Source organism: Schistocerca americana, chromosome X, assembly GCF_021461395.2.
Source record: "Schistocerca americana isolate TAMUIC-IGC-003095 chromosome X, iqSchAmer2.1, whole genome shotgun sequence".
Taxonomy (NCBI): Eukaryota; Metazoa; Arthropoda; class Insecta; order Orthoptera; family Acrididae; genus Schistocerca; species Schistocerca americana.
Genome location: NC_060130.1, coordinates 794,589,449 through 794,608,437, shown reverse-complemented (window position 1 = coordinate 794,608,437; position 18,989 = coordinate 794,589,449). Strand labels below are relative to the sequence as shown.

At 44.5% G+C, this 18,989-nt stretch overlaps 1 protein-coding gene across 2 annotated transcripts in view; it reads left to right on the top strand.

Annotated features, from left to right (window-relative positions):
- Positions 1 to 473: 473 nt before the first annotated feature.
- The window catches only part of LOC124555088 (EIN3-binding F-box protein 1-like), a 577,244-nt gene continuing 558,728 nt past the window's right edge, over positions 474 to 18,989 (top strand). For both annotated transcript variants that reach the window (XM_047128883.1, XM_047128882.1), the window contains exon 1: positions 474 to 667. In XM_047128883.1, the coding sequence (XP_046984839.1) occupies positions 505 to 667 (163 nt within the window). In that variant the 5' untranslated portion in view covers positions 474 to 504. The remainder of the gene's footprint in view (positions 668 to 18,989) is intronic.

Below are 18,989 nucleotides of genomic sequence, written 5' to 3'. Positions count from 1 at the left end.
GGCGGGATTCGAACCTGCGACCGTAGCGGTCACGACGGTTCAAATCCGCGTCCGGCCACCCAGATTCAGATTTTCCGTGGTATCCCTAAATCGCTCCAGGCAAATGTCCGAATGGTTCCTTTGATAGGGCGCGGACAATTTCCTTCCACAGTCTTAAAACAATGAGCGCTTGTCCTCCGTTTCTAATGACCTCGATGCCGATGGGACGTTAAATCCCAATCTTCCTTCTTTCCAACTTTATGGTAGGCTCCATTGATGAACCGTACTGTATACGCAAAGTAAGTAAAATTTCGTCGTTTGCATTCTCTCCTGGTGTTGCAATTTTAGTGGCCAACAGTGCCAATACGGATTATAATGGCGTCCGAAGAGTGTGCCACTGACCTCAGTGAGTGCGGGGCTGACGTTTGGTGGCTGAGACTGGTGCCGCAGTGGCGGGGGCAGGTGGTATGTGGTCCGGGAATAGCTGTCGGCTGCCGGCTGCGGTGTGCGCCAGTCGGCCCCAAGATGCCCCTCCGGAACCAGCCTCCCGCGCTGCGCCGCGCCGCTATGTCCACCATCGCCAGTCACTTCGAGCTGCTGTGCTACGGTGTGCGCAACAGCAAGGAAATGTCGGAGCTCATCCAGTCCGACGCCTACCTCGACATCGACGGACCCTTCCAGCACTTCCGTGAGTATCACGGCCGGCTCCTCCTCCCAAAAATACGAACGTCCGCGAGCCATTGCCCTTGCCCTTGACACACAGCAACAGCTAATACACGAATAGTCCAAATACTAACGAATCAAAAATAAGATACAATGAGGGTACCATATGACTCAACATGTCACCCATCATATTTCATGCATCATCTCATTAAATGTATTTGACACTCTTCTTCGGTGAGATACTAATAAATAATTGTATGTGTTTATTTTACGTACACGTGTTTCACCTGGTTCCTTCAGGTTTCAGCAATTACTTCCTCCGTTTTGAGCAGTAGTTCTTACTGATATCTATTTCTGTAGAAGAATATGCTACTTTTCATAAAATATCCGTGTAGAGTATGTTGTAGAAAGGAGTTGTCCTCCTCTAGACGAACTCGTATATACCACGTTTAAGTGCATCTACTGTAAAGAAAGAAAGACAGAAACAGCAATTTACTGAACGCCTGAAAAAATCTCGTGAAACAATTTTTGGCAAATTAAACACAAAACAACAGTTCAAAAGTCGTCAGTTATAGTATTCACAGAAAGGCAAACGTGAATCTTAAATAATAAAAGATGTCTCGACTCCACAACGTAATTAAACGTTGTTCAAATATCCTAATTCTGTACCTGAAGCTCCCGGCTGAGTGCTATTCCGACTTCCACAGACCAAAACATCAAGTGCACTTAGTCACTGACAAACTCCGCATCACTAACCATACTTCTCTGCAATAAACAGACGTAATATTCCGTAACCAATGGGGTTACTGGAAGAGTCTCTCAATATAAGGGACTTTCTCGATGTTGTCAATCTGAGCAAACTGTGACCGTCTCTAAGGATTAGTTAAGCACTTAATGTCCTCTATACATAAACACAGAATTAGTGGCGTAGAAGTACCATGTAATTTCCATGCTATTAGCCACTTTGCTTAAAATTCTGTCCCTACGATGTCAAGAACGTTCTAATAGCATATAGTCATGCAAATATTAATTCACTTCTCATAAATTAACATGTTTAAATTTCCGGAAGAATTAGTACAAAGTTTTATCTGAACTACTGTATTAACGCTGAAACTGGCTACGCAACTCCCAAATTTGTTTTTCCATCACCACATGCATTTCATTTTATCCAATCAAGCCAATGTAACTTGTGAGGTGTCGTCGCCTCTTTCTGCTTCCACGGGGAGATGTATTTACATGCATACATCCGTTTTCTTTTTCTTTTATTTTCAGCCCACATGATTCTCATGTTTCAATACCACATAGTGACCAAAAGGCCTTGTTAGAGTTGTTGACGTTTTTGTTTACTGAAGAAACACAATAATAACAAAACAAACGCAGTGGTGTGGAGGTGGTATAATAGTTTAACGTGAGCATAATGTGGGAGATGTACATCGCAGAAAATAAAAAACAAGCAAGAAAACGAGTGACCAGTGCTAGAAGCGTCAATTCTTATCAAATGTCCACGTTAAAGATAATGAAGCATGTCTACAGAAAAGGACGAGGAAACGCCAACGCAAATTACAGATTAACTGAAAAAAAACAACGAGATGCGTGTAGTGACGGATAAAGCATGCAGATGAGGATAGGATAGTATTAGCAATAAGAAAGTACATATATAGAAGCTACAACTGATGAATTTACTTGAATGTCACCGAAGTTTCATCTCTTACCAGCAATGAAATTGCTATTACTCCTTTCGGATATTCAGACAGTAGTCTCTTCAATTATGGCATATACGTATTTTAACTGTAATAAATGCGGCAGGGTGACAGTCTGCGCCTGACTTTGCTGCGGCTGCAGTGTTGTCCAGGCCCGTGATTTACTTTGGGTCGGTTTGTAGTTGGAGATACCTGAGCTGTAAATGGTGGCAACTGTAAGTGTGCAAGGGGTTCCATTTTGTTACTTGAACTACTGAAACGCAGGACTGCAACCGGAACTGTGAACCAGTGCCTTTCTACGTAGGCGCGCGACTCACTTATATTAAACATACAGAACGCAAACTCTGTTTCACCAAATTCTGCATTTGACATTGTTGTTGACAGCTTCCACAACACAACTTTTATCATCCCGTACATAGTGCAACTGGTTATCCTACCGCAGGAAAACTTAAAACTAAAACATGAAGATTATCAACGTCCGTTAGACCGCAGATTGTGTCCAGAACTAATAATCACATAATTCCTTTAACTATGAGCTTTGTTTGTATCTTCCACCTCTTTACTTTTTCAAAATTAATGGCTACGGCAACTGCACGACGATGCAGCTTCGACCTGTCTTTTGCAAGTTAGAACTCTAGTGTAAATGAAACATTTTCTAAATGGAAATGAGTAATTATCCATTGCAGGATATATGTTTCTCTTAAATTGTCCCTTTGATCGGTTTACGTATAATATTTCTCAACATTTTGATCAAATTTGTGATTTGGGTTCGGCCAGTTTACAGTAACCGCAAAAGATGTTTGCAACTGCTTATAGTTCGTAAACATACACTGTCGATATTGAATCTTCCATATCTGCTGATGGTACGAATGGTTGTCGATGGCACGATCTCATCTTATATTCTACACATGATTACGAAAGGGGAATAAGTTAAAGTTACATTTTTTAGGAATCAGATAGTGGCCAGTGTAAGCCCTCGCAGCTTTGTGATACGGGCATTATAAAGCACATTCTGCAATCAAGTGACACGACCGCAACACAGCTTTAGTTGTGAAATATAATAACACCACCGGAGTATTGTACTTAATTTCAGATGGTTATTGTAGCCAGTCCTCCAAGACTGTTTACAGAATGAATGCCAAATTCCCGAGACTGCCAAACGCATGAGTTCCCGTCATCACATATTAGAGAACGACCACAAAAACGCGCTTTGAAAACCAGTTCTGTGCTTTTGTTCATCCATATAAACGTCATAATCTTTGATGTCTTTCGAAATACATACCATAAAACAGCACGTACTCCTGACTACAAAATTTGTGGACGCTCTATGAACGTCTTATACGACTTGTCTACGGTAATTAGACTGATACCGCAGACCTAAATGTACACAATCTGGCGAAGCGTACTGACGCTACTGATGGTCTGGAACAATAAAAGTAAGTAAATGAAAGTAATTTGGATTTAACTTTCCTAATTATTCAAGTCACGCAAAATAATAATTAATGGTTTTAAAAAACACTCGATAAAAAATCAGCAAGGAGCAGAATTGTTGGATGAAGAGACAATTATTGGGAGAAGACATGGAAGGAAATATGTGCCTCAGGACTCCATATTATTCACTTACTCTGTTCTCAGTATCTTCATATTGCTATTATGTTACGCAAATCACGTGATATGGACCTGTCAATACTCTACTGGAAGCTCAACTACTTCCTTCCCTTCACAGTTATCAGCTGAATCCTTAATGTGACCGCAGAGTACAAGTAAGCGATAATGTTGCTAGGACTATTTTGCTACGGAGCACTCGAGATCTACTTTATTTGGGTTCTAATTCATTCAGAACTGAAGTGCCGAAGCTCGATCGGCTAACAACTAGTGAAAAGCATTTTAAAATAAGGAGGTGTGTATGTTCCATCACTCATCAAGATCACTTATCTGTAAAACTCTGCATTTGCAGGAATCAGATGTTCGAAGGATAAACGATCTAAAGACTAGAGAAACGCAGACGGTTCAGAAACAATACCGGATACAGACAATTACATATTTTTTCAAGCTGTACAAGCTTTATCGCAGACATTTTTTTGATTTACCACACCTGCAAAATGGCGAAGCGCTGGTCACGGTACATGATCGATATTTTATCGTCCATTCCGCAACATAGCACGACACCGATGCGGGTATCTAAGCACCGACATAAAGGCAAGGATGAGCTTGGCAATCGTGCCTTACCGACGTGCTTGTGGTAAATGCGGTTCTTCCTGAAACGTGAACTTTGGCGGCTTTATTACCAATTGCGCCCTTACAGAACCAACATGATATTAGTCTCATGTTGGCTGCCGAAAGACAAACACCCGAAGAAATCCATCGGAGAATGAAGAATTTGTATCGGGCAGCATGTCGGGCGAAAACTACCGTTGTGGAATGGTGCGCCAAGTTCTGCGTTGGTCGAGATTCGACACAAGACGCTTCTCGACCTACGAGGCCAGCCATTACTGACAAGCGGGAGACACTAGATCACCCGTCCCATAGTCCCGATCTCTCCCCATGCCATTATCACGCCCTCGATCCCTTAAAAAAGGCCTTGAAAGGTCGACGATTCCTGTTGTACGAGGATTTGCAGAAGGCAAGCAGCAGGACAAGGTATTTTACAATACCTTGTGCGCTGGTGGGATGTTTGCCTCAATGGTCATGGACATTTTGCCCCATTGGCATACCGATTCTGGACTGTATGGCTTTCGAAAGCAAACTTTTTGATCGCCCCTTGTACAACCAAATACCTGCATGGAGATACAGAGTTCTATTAACACCGCATGGCAAATGACTAGTTACAAAGTTACCATTTCTGTTGCACCATCTGAAGTGAACGCTGTGCCTTTTTGTTTGGACAACTGCAATCATAATACACACAGCTGCTACGAAGTCAACTGATGCCTTCGTAGCAGCTGAGGAGAGCTCCGCCTACCATCCTAATGGAGCCATGGGTCTGATGATGGTTATGTAAAAATAACCGAAACTGGTTACCTATGTCATTGAAACGTAAATGGTGTGATCAAGACTGAACTTTAGTCAAAATATAGTAACCTATTGATCACTGTATTCCAAACTGTTTACCAAAAATGTTGTAGGAAGCCCAAATATTTCTCTTGTTAATGATCCATCCCATTTTGTCTTAATCATTTCATCGAATTTTCGTATTTGCATTTGAGTGCCAAGTACGGGAGGAACGATCAGCCAACACACGAACTTCGATTTTGGGAAATAAGACTCTGTAAGTATTACGTGAGCTACTTTTTTATTTTTCAAGATTCGATCGACCGCGAAATTAATACCACAGTGAAAATCAAAGGAAACTCTGCTCAGATATGTTGCGTAGTGTCTGTAGTATGACCATCGATCGCATCATGTCACAGTTTTCGGTTCTGAGAGCATAGTGAGCATGTAAAGATGCTTAGAACAGAGTCTGCCACAAAAAATGTGAAGTGCGAGCTGTTATTGAATTTCTTAATGCTGACGGGTTCTTCCTGATTTCATGCAGCCGCCATAACGTAACTGTCATTTGTGGCAGCAAAAGTGCGGCAACTGTGCAAGAACTTCGAAACAGAACGTACAGATGTTCTCAGCCCGGAACCGCGCTGTTGCTGCGGTCGCAGGTTCGAATCCTGCCTCGGGCATGGATGTGTGTGATGTCCTTAGGTTAAGTTAGGTTTGAGTAGTTCTAAGTCTAGCGGACTGATGACCTCCGATGTTAAGCCCCACAGTGCTCAGAGCCATTTGAACCATTTTTACAGATGTTCACGGTGGAGGCGGTAAGGGAAGGAAGTGAGTGTCAGCCGAAGATCTCGTTAAGCTAGTGGATCAGACGATTCGAGATAATCGGCTACGAACGGCAATTCACCACAAGCGAAGAGGAGTGTCGTCATCAGACAACGTCCTTCTACGTGGCAGTGCTTGACCTCACACTTCAGCTGCAACAAAGACACGTCTGTACCGTTTTCGATGGGAAGCGTATCATCATCTACAATACAGCACGGACTTCGCTCCCTCTGATTTTCATCTCTTTGCTCACATGAACCGTTCGCTATGAGGGCACCGATTTGGCACAGGCAGCGAGTTTTCATACCAATGTTAAGAATTGGCAGAGAGCACAAGCGGCTGTCTTCTACGACAGGGGTACTGGAAAGTTGGTACAACGCTACGAAAATATCTGCTTAATAAAAGCAAGCCTTCTGGCCCAGACTGTATACCAATTAGGTTCCTTTTGGAGTATGCTGATGCATTAGTTCCATACTTAACAATCGTATACAACCGTTCGCTCGACGGAAGATCCGTACCCAAAGACTGGAAAGTGCACAGGTCACACCAATATTCAAGAAAGGTAGTAGGAGTAATCCACTAAATTATAGGCCCATACCGCTAACGTCGATATGCAGCAGGATTTTAGAACATATATTGTGTTCGAACATAATGAATTACCTCGAAGAAAACGGTCTATTCACACACAGTCAACATGGGTTTAGAAAACTTCGTTCCTGTGAAAGACAACTAGCTCTTTATTCACATGAAGTGCTGAGTGCTATTGACAAGGGATTTCAGATCGATTCCGCATTTCTGGATTTCCGGAAGGCTTTTGACAATGCACCACACAAGCGGCTCGTAGTGAAATTGCGTGCTTATGGAATATCATCTCAGTTATGTGACTGGATCTGTGATTTCCTGTCAGAAAGGTCACAGTTCGTAGTAATTCACGGAAAGTCATCGAGTAAAACATGAGTGATTTCTGGCGTTCCCTAGGGTAGCGTTATAGGCCCTTTACTGTTCCTTATCTATATAAACGATATGGGAGACAATCTGAGCAGCCGGCCTCTGTTGTTTGCAGATGACGCTGTCGTTTATCGACTAATAAAGTCATCAGAAGTTCAAAACAAACTGCAAATCGATTTAGAAGAAACATCGGAATGGTGCGAAAAGTGTCAGTTGACCTTAAATAACGGAAAGTGTGAGGTCATCCACATGAGAGCAAAAAGGAACTCAAACTTCGGTTACACGATAAATCAGTGTAATCTAAAAGCCGTAAATTCAACTAAATACCTAGGTATTACAATTACGAACAACTTAAATTGGAAGGAACCCATAGAAAATGTTGTGGGGAAGGCTAACCAAAGACTGCGTTTTATTGGCAGGACACTTAGAAAAAGTAACAGACCTACTAATGAGACTGCCTACACTACGCTTGTCCGTCCTCTTTTAGAATACTGCTGCGCGGTGTGGGATCCTTACCAGATAGGACTGACAAGATTTGGGACAGACATAATTAAAACAAAGGAGTTTTTCGTTGCGACGGAATCTTCTCACGAAATTCTGATCACCAACTTTCTCCTCCGAATGCGAAAATATTTTGTTGACACCGACTTACATAGGGAGGAACGATCATCAAGATAAAATAAAGGAAATCAGAGCTCGTACGGAAAGATATAGGTGTTCATTCTTTCCGCGTGCTATACGAGATTGGAATAATAGAGAATTGTGAAGGTGATTCAATGAACCCTCTGCCAGGCACTTAAATGTGATTTGCAGAGTATCCATGTAGATGTAGATGTAGGAAATGTGTAAGTCGGAGAGGCTACTACATAGAGAAGTAGCTGGAAGTCGTATAAAGTGTTGCAACTGAAACACTTTTAATTTTCACTGTGGTTTTCATTTTGCGACCAATCGGTAACAGACGAAAACAGCCCTCGTAGATGAGTAAAAATAGATTGTTTGAAACAAATGTTTCGTTTCTTAGCCAAATAACTATCTCATTTATGGCTCTTGGGAATCTGCTTCTAGTAATTGTCTGTAGGTGGCATTGTTTCTTCAGTGGTTTGTGCTTACGTAGTTTTTATTTTATTTTTTTTTTTTTATTGTTAACCTTCAAACATTGGTTGTGCACAAATGCAGAGCTTTACATATAAATGACCTTGATGGCAGGTAGAACAGTCTCATCTTCGTATTTTAAAATCATTTTCATTCAGTGTTATCTGTTCGATCTGAGGTACTTATTTTTGAGATAGGAACTGTGATGTAGGCGTATTGGCCAATGAACCGCATAATATCTACATCTTTACTCTGCAAAGCACAGTAAGGAGCAAAGTGCATGGTATTTTTGTTGTATTGTGACTTCATATACCACAGTTTTTCGGAAAGTAAGTTCAGAATGATCGTAAAATGGAAACCACTGTGATAATCAGAAATGTTTTATCTGCAACAGTTAGCTACAGATTCCAGACACTTCTCTACACAGTCACCACTGCGACTTACACATTTGTCGTAGCGTTGTACCAACTTTCCAATACCATCGTCACAGAAGGCAGCCGCCTGTGCTTCCCGCTAATTCTCTACGCTCATCTATAGCTCGTTGTCTGTGCGAAAATGTTGTCTTCATAGCCAGTAGTTAATTTGAGCAGAGATAAACACAGAGGGAGCCAATTACCAGCTGTAGTGCGGATGATTAAACAGTTCCCAGCGAAAACGCTGCAGGAGCATTTTCATTGCCCCTGCACATTGAGACCGAGAATTGTGACGAAGCCGGCCGCGGTGGTCTCGCGGTTCTAGGCGCGTAGTCCGGAACCGTGCGACTGCTACGGTCGCAGGTTCGAATCCTGCCTCGGGCATGGATGTGTGTGATGTCCGTAGGTTAGTTAGGTTTAAGTAGTTCTAAGTTCTAGGGGACTGATGACCACAGCAGTTGAGTCCCATAGTGCTCAGAGCCATTTGAACCATTTTTGAATTGTGACGAAGTAGGAACCTTATGGCAGTTCTGTAATATTGGCTGCATAACATCAGGCGAAATCTCTGACCAGGGCCTCAGGCTTGGCGGGAGACATTATTTTCTACGCATCATTATCAGCTCACTGTGCGTTCAGAACTGAAAAGAGCGAAGTGATGCAACCGACAGGCATACTAGAGACATTGTCGAACACATATGTGCAAAGCTTTATTAGATTTTCACAGTGACCGATTTTCTTGACCGATCTGAACTTACTTTCCTAATATCCTTCGTATTTTCCATTTACAACCACGGAATGTAGTACAAATGAACCTCCACCCAGTGAAGTGGCGCAGTTGTGAGACACAAGACTCATACTCGAGTCGACACTGGTTTGCCTGGCCACCCACATTTAGGTTTCCTTGACTTCACTAAATCAATTGAGTCGATTGTCGGGATGATTCGTTTTGAAAGAGAACGGCCGATTTCCTTCCCACTCTTTTCCCAAACCGGTTTCTTTGCACTGTCTCTATCGACCTCGTCGTCGAGGAAACGTTAAACCCTAATACTCCTTCTTTCTTTGCTTCTTTCCTTCTTTTTACGAATGCCTCCTTAAACGTATATTGTGTCTAAAGCTTCTCTATACCTCATCGCTCAAACTGCCCAAGTACTTGGAGTGACTCTTCTTTTATACGAAGTTACTACTCAATATAGCTTCCATTTAAAGTAGTGAGCTCATTACATTGTTGAGCCCATCTCTCGACTACTCTTTGGAAAAAAAAGGTAAACAGCAGTACACTGTCAAATTCACGTTGAAACTTCCATTTCATCTGGGTCACAAAACGTTGTCCCTGAAGAGAGTCCCTTATCACAATGAAAATGCAGTATGGGGTGTAGAAAAATATCCGCTACCAGTCACAATAAAAGGTTATTTATTTGTCACACGACCGGTTTCGAGCTTGCGCCCATCTTCAGGTGTTTATACATTCATGTACATGTTTGTAGTTTTGGAGATCACTGTATAAATACAAAACAATTATTTGCTGGTGACTACACAGATACAAGTGGGACAATTGCGAGTGGTAAGGCAGCATTTGACGAAAATATATCTGTAGACAAAAAGCGCATTTTGTTTAATTTGATTGTTTGAATGGTCTTCATCATCTTGATTTTACATGTTTTGAAAGCATTGACAGTTCGTAATACCTGGCTAGGTGACATTAAATGAATTACCATCCACAATGGATAAAATTCATTTCATAAAAATCCAGTAATTATCGCGCGTACTAAATTCACGCTGTGGAACAGAAGCGTGACCACTGACAAAGCATCATTGCAGAGCATATGAGCTGGTACCATATAGTGCGGTTAGTCGAGATGGATAGCTTTCACATTTTTATTCGACTCTTCCATCCGATAATTGTTCTAATCTTCTCGAATGTCTCATTTAACGCTACCTGTTTGATAATACAGCTTTTTTCCAGATAAAACATGAATGACGCCCACTTCATCCATAAAAATCCGCCCCGTTGAACTTTTGCAATGATTGCTGGTACTTAAACTTCTTAGATGTCGTAAAATAGATTTTATTCAATGCCATGGACTCAAACTGGTTGTCATCTTTTCACCATTGTCTGTGTAGCACAATGACTATAATTCAGCAGGATCAGTCTTTCGCCGTGGTTACTTGCTGCCGATGCGCACAGCTGCCGTGTCCCATTTCTCTGTTTGTTTCTAATGCGGATGCTCTTTCTGTAAGCTTCTTCATCCACCTATGACAGTCAGGTAGATGCAGAGAAAAAGATGCAGTGTTTATTGACGTCGAAAAGACGTTTAACTCAGTACCACACATACGTTTATCATATAAAGTACAATTATATGGCCGGCCGGGGTGGCCGAGCGGTTCTAGGCGCTACAGTCTGGAACGGCGCGACCACTACAGTCACAGGTTCGAATTCTACCTCGGGCATGGATGTGTGTGATGTCCTTAGGTTAGTTAGGTTTAAGTGGTTCTAAGTTCTAGGGGACTGATGACCTCAGAAGTTAAGTCCCATTGTGCTCAGAGCCATTTTGAACCATTATATGGGGCGCCAAGACTGTTACGTGAGTAGATTGAGAGTTTCTTGGTAGGGGGTCACAGCATTTTTTTCTGGATGGAGATTCATAGACAGATGTAGAAGTAACTTCGAGTGTGCACCAAGGAAATGTGTTGGGAGCCTTGCTGTTCATACTGTACATTAATGACCTTGGAGACAATACTAACAGTAACCTCAGACTCTGCTCAGATGACGCAATTATCTATAAAGAAGTAGGCTACTCTTTGAAAAAAGGAGCACAAATTTCAGTCACATATAAATAAGATTTCAAAGTGGTGGAAAGATTGCTAACTTGCTTTAAATGTTCAGAAATGTCAAATTTTACACTTAAAGAACGAAATATCAATGAGTCACAGTTGGAATCGGTCATCCCGTACAAATACGTGGGTGTAACAATTTGCAGTGTTATGAACTCGAACGATCACATAAGTTGAGATGTAGGTAGAGTAGGTGACAAACTACGGTACATTGACAGAATACTATTGAAATTCAATCAGTCTGCAAAGAATATTACCAACGAAACACTCATGTGATCCATCCTCGAACACTGTACGAGTGTGCGGGACCCATACCAAATGGAACCAACACGAGATATTGAACATACACACTACTGGCCATTAAAATTGCTACACCAAGAAGAAATGCAGATGATAAACGGGTACTCATTGGACAAATATATTATACTACAACTGACATGTGATTACATTTTCACGCAATTTGGGTGCATATATCCTGAGAAATAAGTACCCAGAACAACCACCTCTGGCCGTAATAACGGCCTTGATACGCCTGGGCGTTTAGTCAAACAGAGCTTGGATGGCGTGTACAGGTACAGCTGCCCATGCAGCTTCAACACGATACCACAGTTCATCAAGATTAGTGACTGGCGTATTGTGACGAGCCAGTTGCTCGCCCACCATTGACCAGACGTTTTCAATTGGTGAGAGATCTGGAGAATGTGCTGGCCAGGGCAGCAGTCGAACATTTTCTGTATCCAGAAAGGCCCGTACAGAACCTGAAACATGCGGTCGTGGATTATCCTGCTGAAATGTAGTGTTTCGCAGGGATCAAATGAAGGGTAGAGCCACGAATCGTAACACATCTGAAATGTAACGTCCATTGTTCAAAGTGCCGTCAATGCGAACAAGAGGTGACTGAGACTTGTAAGCAATGGCATCCCATACCATCACGCCGGGTGATACGCCAGTATGGCGATGACGAATACATGTTTCCAATGTGCGTTCACCGAGATGTCGCCAAACACGGCTGGGACCACATGATTCTGTAAACATAACCAGGATTCATCCGAAAAAATGACGTTTTGCCATTCGTGCACCAATATTCGTCGTTGAGTACACCATTGCAGGCGCTCCTGTCGGTGATGCAGCGTCAAGGGTAACCGCAGCCATGGTCTCCGAGCTGATAGTCCATGCTGCTGCAAACGTCGTCCAACTGTTCGTGCAGATGGTTATTGTCTTGCAAACGTCCCCATTTGTTGACTCAGGGATCGAGATGTGGCTGCACGATCCGTTACAGCCATGCGGATAAGATGCCTGTCATCCCGACTGCTAGTGATACGAGGCCGTTGGGATCCAGCACGGTGTTCTCTATTACCCTCCGAGACCCACCGATTCCATATTCGGCTAACAGTCATTGGATCTCAACCAACGCGAGCAGCAATGTCACGATACGATAAACCGCAATCGCGATAGGCTACAATCCGACCATTATCAAAGTTGGAAACGTGATGGTACGCATTTCTCCTCCTTACACGAGGCATTACAACAACGTTTCACCAGGCAACGTCGGTCAACTGCTGTTTGTGTATGAGAAATCGGTTGGAAACTTTCCTCATGTCAGCACGTTGTAGGTGTCGCCACCAGCGCCAGCCTTGTGTGAATGCTCTGAAAAGCTAATCATTTGCATATCACAGCATCTGCTCCCTGTCGGTTAAATTTCACGTCTGTAGCACGTCATCTCCATGGTGTAGCAATTTTAATGGCCAGTAGTGTACAATGCTGTCCAAAATTAAAGCAACAAACGGAAATTTTACAAGGTTGCGGTTATTTTGCCACAAAGCAGTATAAATAGGTGATAGTAAAGTATAAAGAATATAAAGAATACAGACCGTAAACAACTGCAACATGCATAAAGGTAGACAAAAATGTTCTTCGTTTTTTTTTCCAACCTAATGGATTTGCACACACATTCCGACAACTGGTTAATGTGCTCAGTATGGGGTGTGACCACCTGTGGCAGCAATACACGCCTGTCAACGACGGAGCATGTTGTGAATGATGTCATCAGACTCATGTTGAGGTAACAATGCGCACTCTTCCTGCAGAGCTGCTCGCAATCTTGGAGAGTGATTGGTGGATGCTGATGTGATGCAAGCCGTCTCCCTAGTGCATCCCAGACATGCTCTATGGGATTCAAATCGGGAGAGCAAGCAGGCAACGCCATGCGTGCAATATCTTCCATTTCCAAGAAAACATCAACGACCCGTACTCTACGAGGTCGAGAATCATCGTCCATCAGTACGAAGTCTGAGCCCACAGCAGCTCGCAACAACCGCAAATGAGGTCCCAAGGTCTCGACACGATACCTGACAGCAGTTAAACCTTGCCGATTCACCCGTACAGTTTTATGAAGAGCGATGTGAGTGGTGCCCACACCATTAGGAATCCTTCTTGATATCGGTCTCTTTCCACAATGTTTGAGTTCCAAAATCGTGTTCCACGTTCCCTCCAGATGCGAATGCGAATCCATCGAAAATCGCTGTCCAGCCTATATCAGGACTCATTTTCGAAAAGAACATTGACCCACTATTCGACCGTCCAGGTGGCGTGCTGATGACTCGACTCTAGACGTTCCCTTCTGTGAAAACGCGTCGGAGGTACACATACTGCAGGTCTCCGACAATAAAGACCACTCTGCCGGAGCCTTCGGCACACCGTTTAGCAACGACCGAGGTGGCGGCTAGCACACGACTCGCATTCGCGTGGACGATGGTTCAATCCCGGGTCTGGCCATCCTGATTTAGGTTTTCCGTAATTTCCCTAAATCGCTCCAAATGCCGGGATGGTTCCTTTGAAAGGGCACGGCGGACTTCCGTCCGCGTCCTTCCCTAATCCGATGAGACCGATGACCTCGCTGTCTGGTCTCCTCCCCCAAACAACCCAACCCACACCGTTTGGCTCGTTACAAAATGTTCAGTGGATACTGTGAGCTCACATGGCAGTTGCTATGCAGTACTAATGTGGTACTGTCGTGCCCTCACAGCCAAATAATGGCCCACTCTTCTGAAGTCACACTTGGTCGGCCCTGCCCTGGTCTTTGGGATACACTTTCTGTCTCTATAAACTGTCGCCACCACATCCGAGAAACAACAGAGCGATTCACATTAAGCCATCGGGCCACATCAGTTTGCGACTGTCCTGCTTTCTTTCTTTGGCCCTCCATCGTAGAGAGTATGGTAGGCATGTTCTCCGTGCCATACTGCACAGTCTGCGACTGTGTACCCAACGACTGTGGATGTGGGGCTACCCGTCAAACACTACTTCCTTTCATAAGTGCCCTGACTGCATCGTTCGCATGGTTGTCCATTGACCGGAATGTCATCTTCGGTGCAGAACACGGTAGTACGGATATCTGGTTGACAGTTTGTATGATTATATCCTGAATTAGACACAGGACCGGGAAATAGCGGTTTGTTGCTTTAATTTTGGACACCAGTGTATAGAGAAGAGCAGCATTTATAGTTACAGGTTTGTTTAACCTATCGGAGAGTAACACGGGAATGCAGAAAGAATTGAACTGGCAAAAGCTTAGAAAGTTTCTAGAATTAAAGTGACGAATCTTGGAATTACAAAAACTACCTACATATCGGACCCGTAGATATTGCGAAGACAAGATTAGACTAATTACCGCGCACAGAGAGACGTTTAAGAAATTACAGCCAGTTGTGAAACGTTGCATAAAACTCCGAACAGGCCTTGACCTTTCTTAGGTTGTACACTGTGTTTCTGGACACTGCTCCATATAGGTAAGCCTACCGTCCGCCAAATTTTTGACGTTACAACTAATGTCATTGCCCATTGTGCTACTGTACAGTGTGCGTAAAATATCATAATTATTTTCGAAACCGTTGAAGATTATGAAGCAAGACTTCTCGATAAATCACAGTTCGCAGTGGGATGAGTCTTTAATTGCGTAGACAACGCCAGTAGCTGTTTCGTACGCTAACGTACTGCAGCAGCTTCTTTTTATAATGGAAGAACTTACTTTTTTTCAAAGATGTTCGAGAACATATAAAATGATATGTATAATAATATGTCGTTTGTTACGGTTTGTTGTGAAATCTTTTACAAACAAACAGGCGGGTAATTTGGTAAATATGAAGGTCAAACTTGCGAAGATAAACGGCTTCCGGCCAGCTATCTAATGTAAACTTTTCAAAGCAGTTGAAACTGAACTGTTTTAGCCATCGTATGCAAAACATTGTCATAATTTTTCGACCATTTTAGCTGCAACCACAAAAAGTATCATGTCAGTGTATTCATAGTTTCAAGTTCTCTCGGACACCTTTAGAAAGTAAGTCGTTTCTTTAAAAATACATATATGCTTTAATATCTAAAAGAAATGTTCGTGGATTATATAAACAGAAAAATACTCATTCACCTTCGTAGCACCACGTTCTTCAACGATTCCAAAAATATTGGCGATTAACGGCATGTTCAGGGTGGGAAAAACAAAACGGGCCCAGAAATTGTTTATGTACCTCAAGACAGGCAGCCCAACTTACACAATTTGCCCTGGGTGCGGATGATGTAAGTTAGGTTGCCTATCTTAACGTGTGTGAAATACACTCCTGGAAATGGAAAAAAGAACACATTGACACCGGTGTGTCAGACCCACCATACTTGCTCCGGACACTGCGAGAGGGCTGTACAAGCAATGATCACACGCACGGCACAGCGGACACACCAGGAACCGCGGTGTTGGCCGTCGAATGGCGCTAGCTGCGCAGCATTTGTGCACCGCCGCCGTCAGTGTCAGCCAGTTTGCCGTGGCATACGGAGCTCCATCGCAGTCTTTAACACTGGTAGCATGCCGCGACAGCGTGGACGTGAACCGTATGTGCAGTTGACGGACTTTGAGCGAGGGCGTATAGTGGGCATGCGGGAGGCCGGGTGGACGTACCGCCGAATTGCTCAACACGTGGGGCGTGAGGTCTCCACAGTACATCGATGTTGTCGCCAGTGGTCGGCGGAAGGTGCACGTGCCCGTCGACCTGGGACGGGACCGCAGCGACGCACGGATGCACGCCAAGACCGTAGGATCCTACGCAGTGCCGTAGGGGACCGCACGGCCACTTCCCAGCAAATTAGGGACACTGTTGCTCCTGGGGTATCGGCGAGGACCATTCGCAACCGTCTCCATGAAGCTGGGCTATGGTCCCGCACACCGTTAGGCCGTCTTCCGCTCACGCCCCAACATCGTGCAGCCCGCCTCCAGTGGTGTCGCGACAGGCGTGAATGGAGGGGCGAATGGAGACGTGTCGTCTTCAGCGATGAGAGTCGCTTCTGCCTTGGTGCCAATGATGGTCGTATGCGTGTTTGGCGCCGTGCAGGTGAGCGCCACAATCAGGACTGCATACGACCGAGGCACACAGGGCCAACACCCGGCATCATGGTGTGGGGAGCGATCTCCTACACTGGCCGTACACCACTGGTGATCGTCGAGGGGACACTGAATAGTGCACGGTACATCCAAACCGTCATCAAATCCATCGTTCTACCATTCCTAGACCGGCAAGGGAACTTGCTGTTCCAACAGGACAATGCACGTCCGCATGTATCCCGTGCCACCCAACGTGCTCTAGAAGGTGTAAGTCAACTACCCTGGCCAGCAAGATCTCCGGATCTGTCCCCCATTGAGCATGTTTGGGACTGGATGAAGCGTCGTCTCACGCGGTCTGCACGTCCAGCACGAACGCTGGTCCAACTGAGGCGCCAGGTGGAAATGGCATGGCAAGCCGTTCCACAGGACTACATCCAGCATCTGTACGATCGTCTCCATGGGAGAATAGCAGCCTGCATTGCTGCGAAAGGTGGATATACACTGTACTAGTGCCGACATTGTCCATGCTCTGTTGCCTGTGTCTATGTGCCTGTGGTTCTGTCAGTGTGATCATGTGATGTATCTGACCCCAGGAATGTGTCAATAAAGTTTCCCCTTCCTGGGACAATGAATTCACGGTGTTCTTATTTCAATTTCCAGGAGTGTATTTTCCGGGCTAGTTCTGCTTTGCCCACCCTGTATGACATGACCAGTACTAGTCCTGTTACGTCTCTGAGAAACACGTGAAATTACTTTTCATCTGAAACTTCCTGGCAGATTAAAACTGTGTGCTGGACCGAGACTCGAACCCGGGACCTTTGCCTTTCGTGGACAAGGGCTCTAACAACTGAGCTACCCAAGGACGACTCACGCCCCGTCCTCACAGCTTTAATTCCGCTAGTACCTCGTCTCCTACCTTCCAAACTTCACGGAAGCTCTCCTGCGAACCTTGCAGAACTAGCAGTCCGCTGTAGAGTGAAATATTTCATTCTAGAAACAACCCCCAGGCTGTGGCTAAGCCATGTCTCCGCAATATCCTTTCTTCCAAGAGTACTAGTTCTGTTCGCAGGAGAGCTTCTGTGAAGTTTGGAAGGTAGGAGACGAGGTACTGGCGGAATTAAAGCTGTGAGGGCGGGACGTGAGTCGTGCTTGGCTAGCTCAGTTGTTAGAGCACTTTACCGCGAAAGGCGAAGGTCCCGAGTTCGAGTCTCGGTCCAGCACACAGTTTTAATCTACCATGAAGTTTCATTTCAGCGCACACTCCGCTGTAGAGTGAAAATTTCATTCTACTTTTCATCTAATGACAACTGATACTCTACTGTCTTTCAACTTTAATGCAACCCTCTATCTAACCTTATACCCGGATTGGTACGTCAGGTAACTGCGGTCAATCGTTTGTCTATGTTGACTTCATCACCGACTGATTGCGTACGTATAATACATGAAACTGTGACCATATGGAGACGTTGGTGCGGTATCACCACTGCTAGCTGATGACTTCAGGCCCCAATTCGAACACTGTAACTATTCCGCTATTGAAACGTACCGTTACGCTTGAACCTTCGAAAGAGTAGTGGACGCTATCCCGCGCTGTCAGTAAGGTCAGAGAGAAAGCCAAATATTCTGGAGCTCGGCCAAGCGGCTGTTTGTACGCTGTCTAGTAAAAGCCCGATTTGCAGTCGACGGTGCGTTGTTTCCGATGAGGGAAGAGTGCGCGGCGCAAAATGTGAAGGGGTGAGCTAAAGCTGGGAGCCCAGCGAATCGATGTGTGGAAGCGGCAGCTGTGGCGCTATTCTTGGCGAAGCAGCTGTGGGCTGTGGACGGCGCGCGGACCTGCTTCCTGCCACCGACACACGAAGCGCCCTGTGTTTCCCACGACCACACACTCGCATATCACATTTACTTTGTCAGTCGATCAGAAGCACGAATGTAGAGTTTTAGAGAGCCGGCCGCTGTGGACGAGTGGTTCTAGGCCCTTCAGTCCGGAACCGCTCTGCTGCTACGGTCGCGGGTTCGAATCCTGCCTCGGGCATGGATGTGTGTGATGTCCTTAGGTTAGTTAGGTTTAAGTAGTTCTAAGTCTAGGGGATTGATGACCTCATATTTTAAGTCCATAGTGCTTAGAGCCAATTTTTTAGAGTTTTAGAGGTGGGGAAAATTACAGGGACTTTCTAAGCCCGCTGG